Source organism: Myotis brandtii, unplaced genomic scaffold, assembly GCF_000412655.1.
Source record: "Myotis brandtii unplaced genomic scaffold, ASM41265v1 scaffold680, whole genome shotgun sequence".
In the NCBI taxonomy this organism is placed as follows: domain Eukaryota; kingdom Metazoa; phylum Chordata; class Mammalia; order Chiroptera; family Vespertilionidae; genus Myotis; species Myotis brandtii.
In genome coordinates this window covers 1,095,421-1,096,119 of record NW_005370658.1, presented here as the reverse complement: position 1 = coordinate 1,096,119, position 699 = coordinate 1,095,421, and the positions used below count along the sequence as shown (strand labels likewise).

The following is a 699-nucleotide window of genomic DNA, read 5'->3' as shown; positions in this document are numbered from 1 at the left end:
AGAAGCCTGGCGGGGGCGGGGGGAAAGAGGGGACGGGGCTAGGGTAGCTGGGCTTGCTGGATCCTGCAGTGGAGGGGCGGAACCGGCCTCACTCCTCCTCCCCGCTGCTGCCCCAGCTCCATGGTGATTAGGGACCTGACCCTGCGCAGCGCGGCCAGCTTCGGCTCCTTCCACCTCATCCGGCTGCTCTACGATGAGTACATGTACTACCTGATCGAGCACCGAGTGGCTCAGGCCAAGGGAGAGACCCCCATCGCCGTCATGGGCGAGGTGCGCAGGGAGCGCTGAGGGTGCGGGCGGGGCACCCCTTGGCAGGACCCTCACCTTTTTTCCTCTCCCCTCCTTCCAGTTCGCCAACCTGGCCACCTCGCTGAACCCCCTAGACCCAGACAAAGGTAGGCGAGGCTTGTCCCCGCCCAGGGCCCAAGTCTGGGATGGGGCAGGGCGCGGGCTGGGGTGAAGGAGCACCTGCAGCAGGGGGCTGGGGACGCAGCGCCCTGCACTGAGTGGTTCTGGTCCGTGTTTCCCAGACGAGGAGGAGGAAGAGGAGGAGGAGAGTGAGGATGAGCTGCCACAGGACATCTCGCTGGCGGCGGGCAGCGAGTCTCCCTCTCCTGCGCTGGGCCCCGAGGCTCTGGAGCCTCCGACCAAGCTTGCTCGGACAGACACACGCGGCCTCTTCGTGCAGGCGCTGCCTTC

The 699-nt window shown here is 67.1% G+C and overlaps 1 protein-coding gene across 6 annotated transcripts in view; it reads left to right on the top strand.

Annotated features, from left to right (window-relative positions):
- Window positions 1–699, top strand: part of RFX1 (regulatory factor X, 1 (influences HLA class II expression)) — a 34,254-nt gene that overhangs the window by 30,465 nt on the left and 3,090 nt on the right. For all 6 annotated transcript variants that reach the window (XM_014529430.1, XM_014529432.1, XM_014529431.1 and 3 more), the window contains 3 exons: window positions 117–270; window positions 350–395; window positions 531–698. In XM_014529430.1, coding sequence (XP_014384916.1) covers window positions 117–270; window positions 350–395; window positions 531–698 — 368 coding nt within the window. The remainder of the gene's footprint in view (window positions 1–116; window positions 271–349; window positions 396–530; window position 699) is intronic.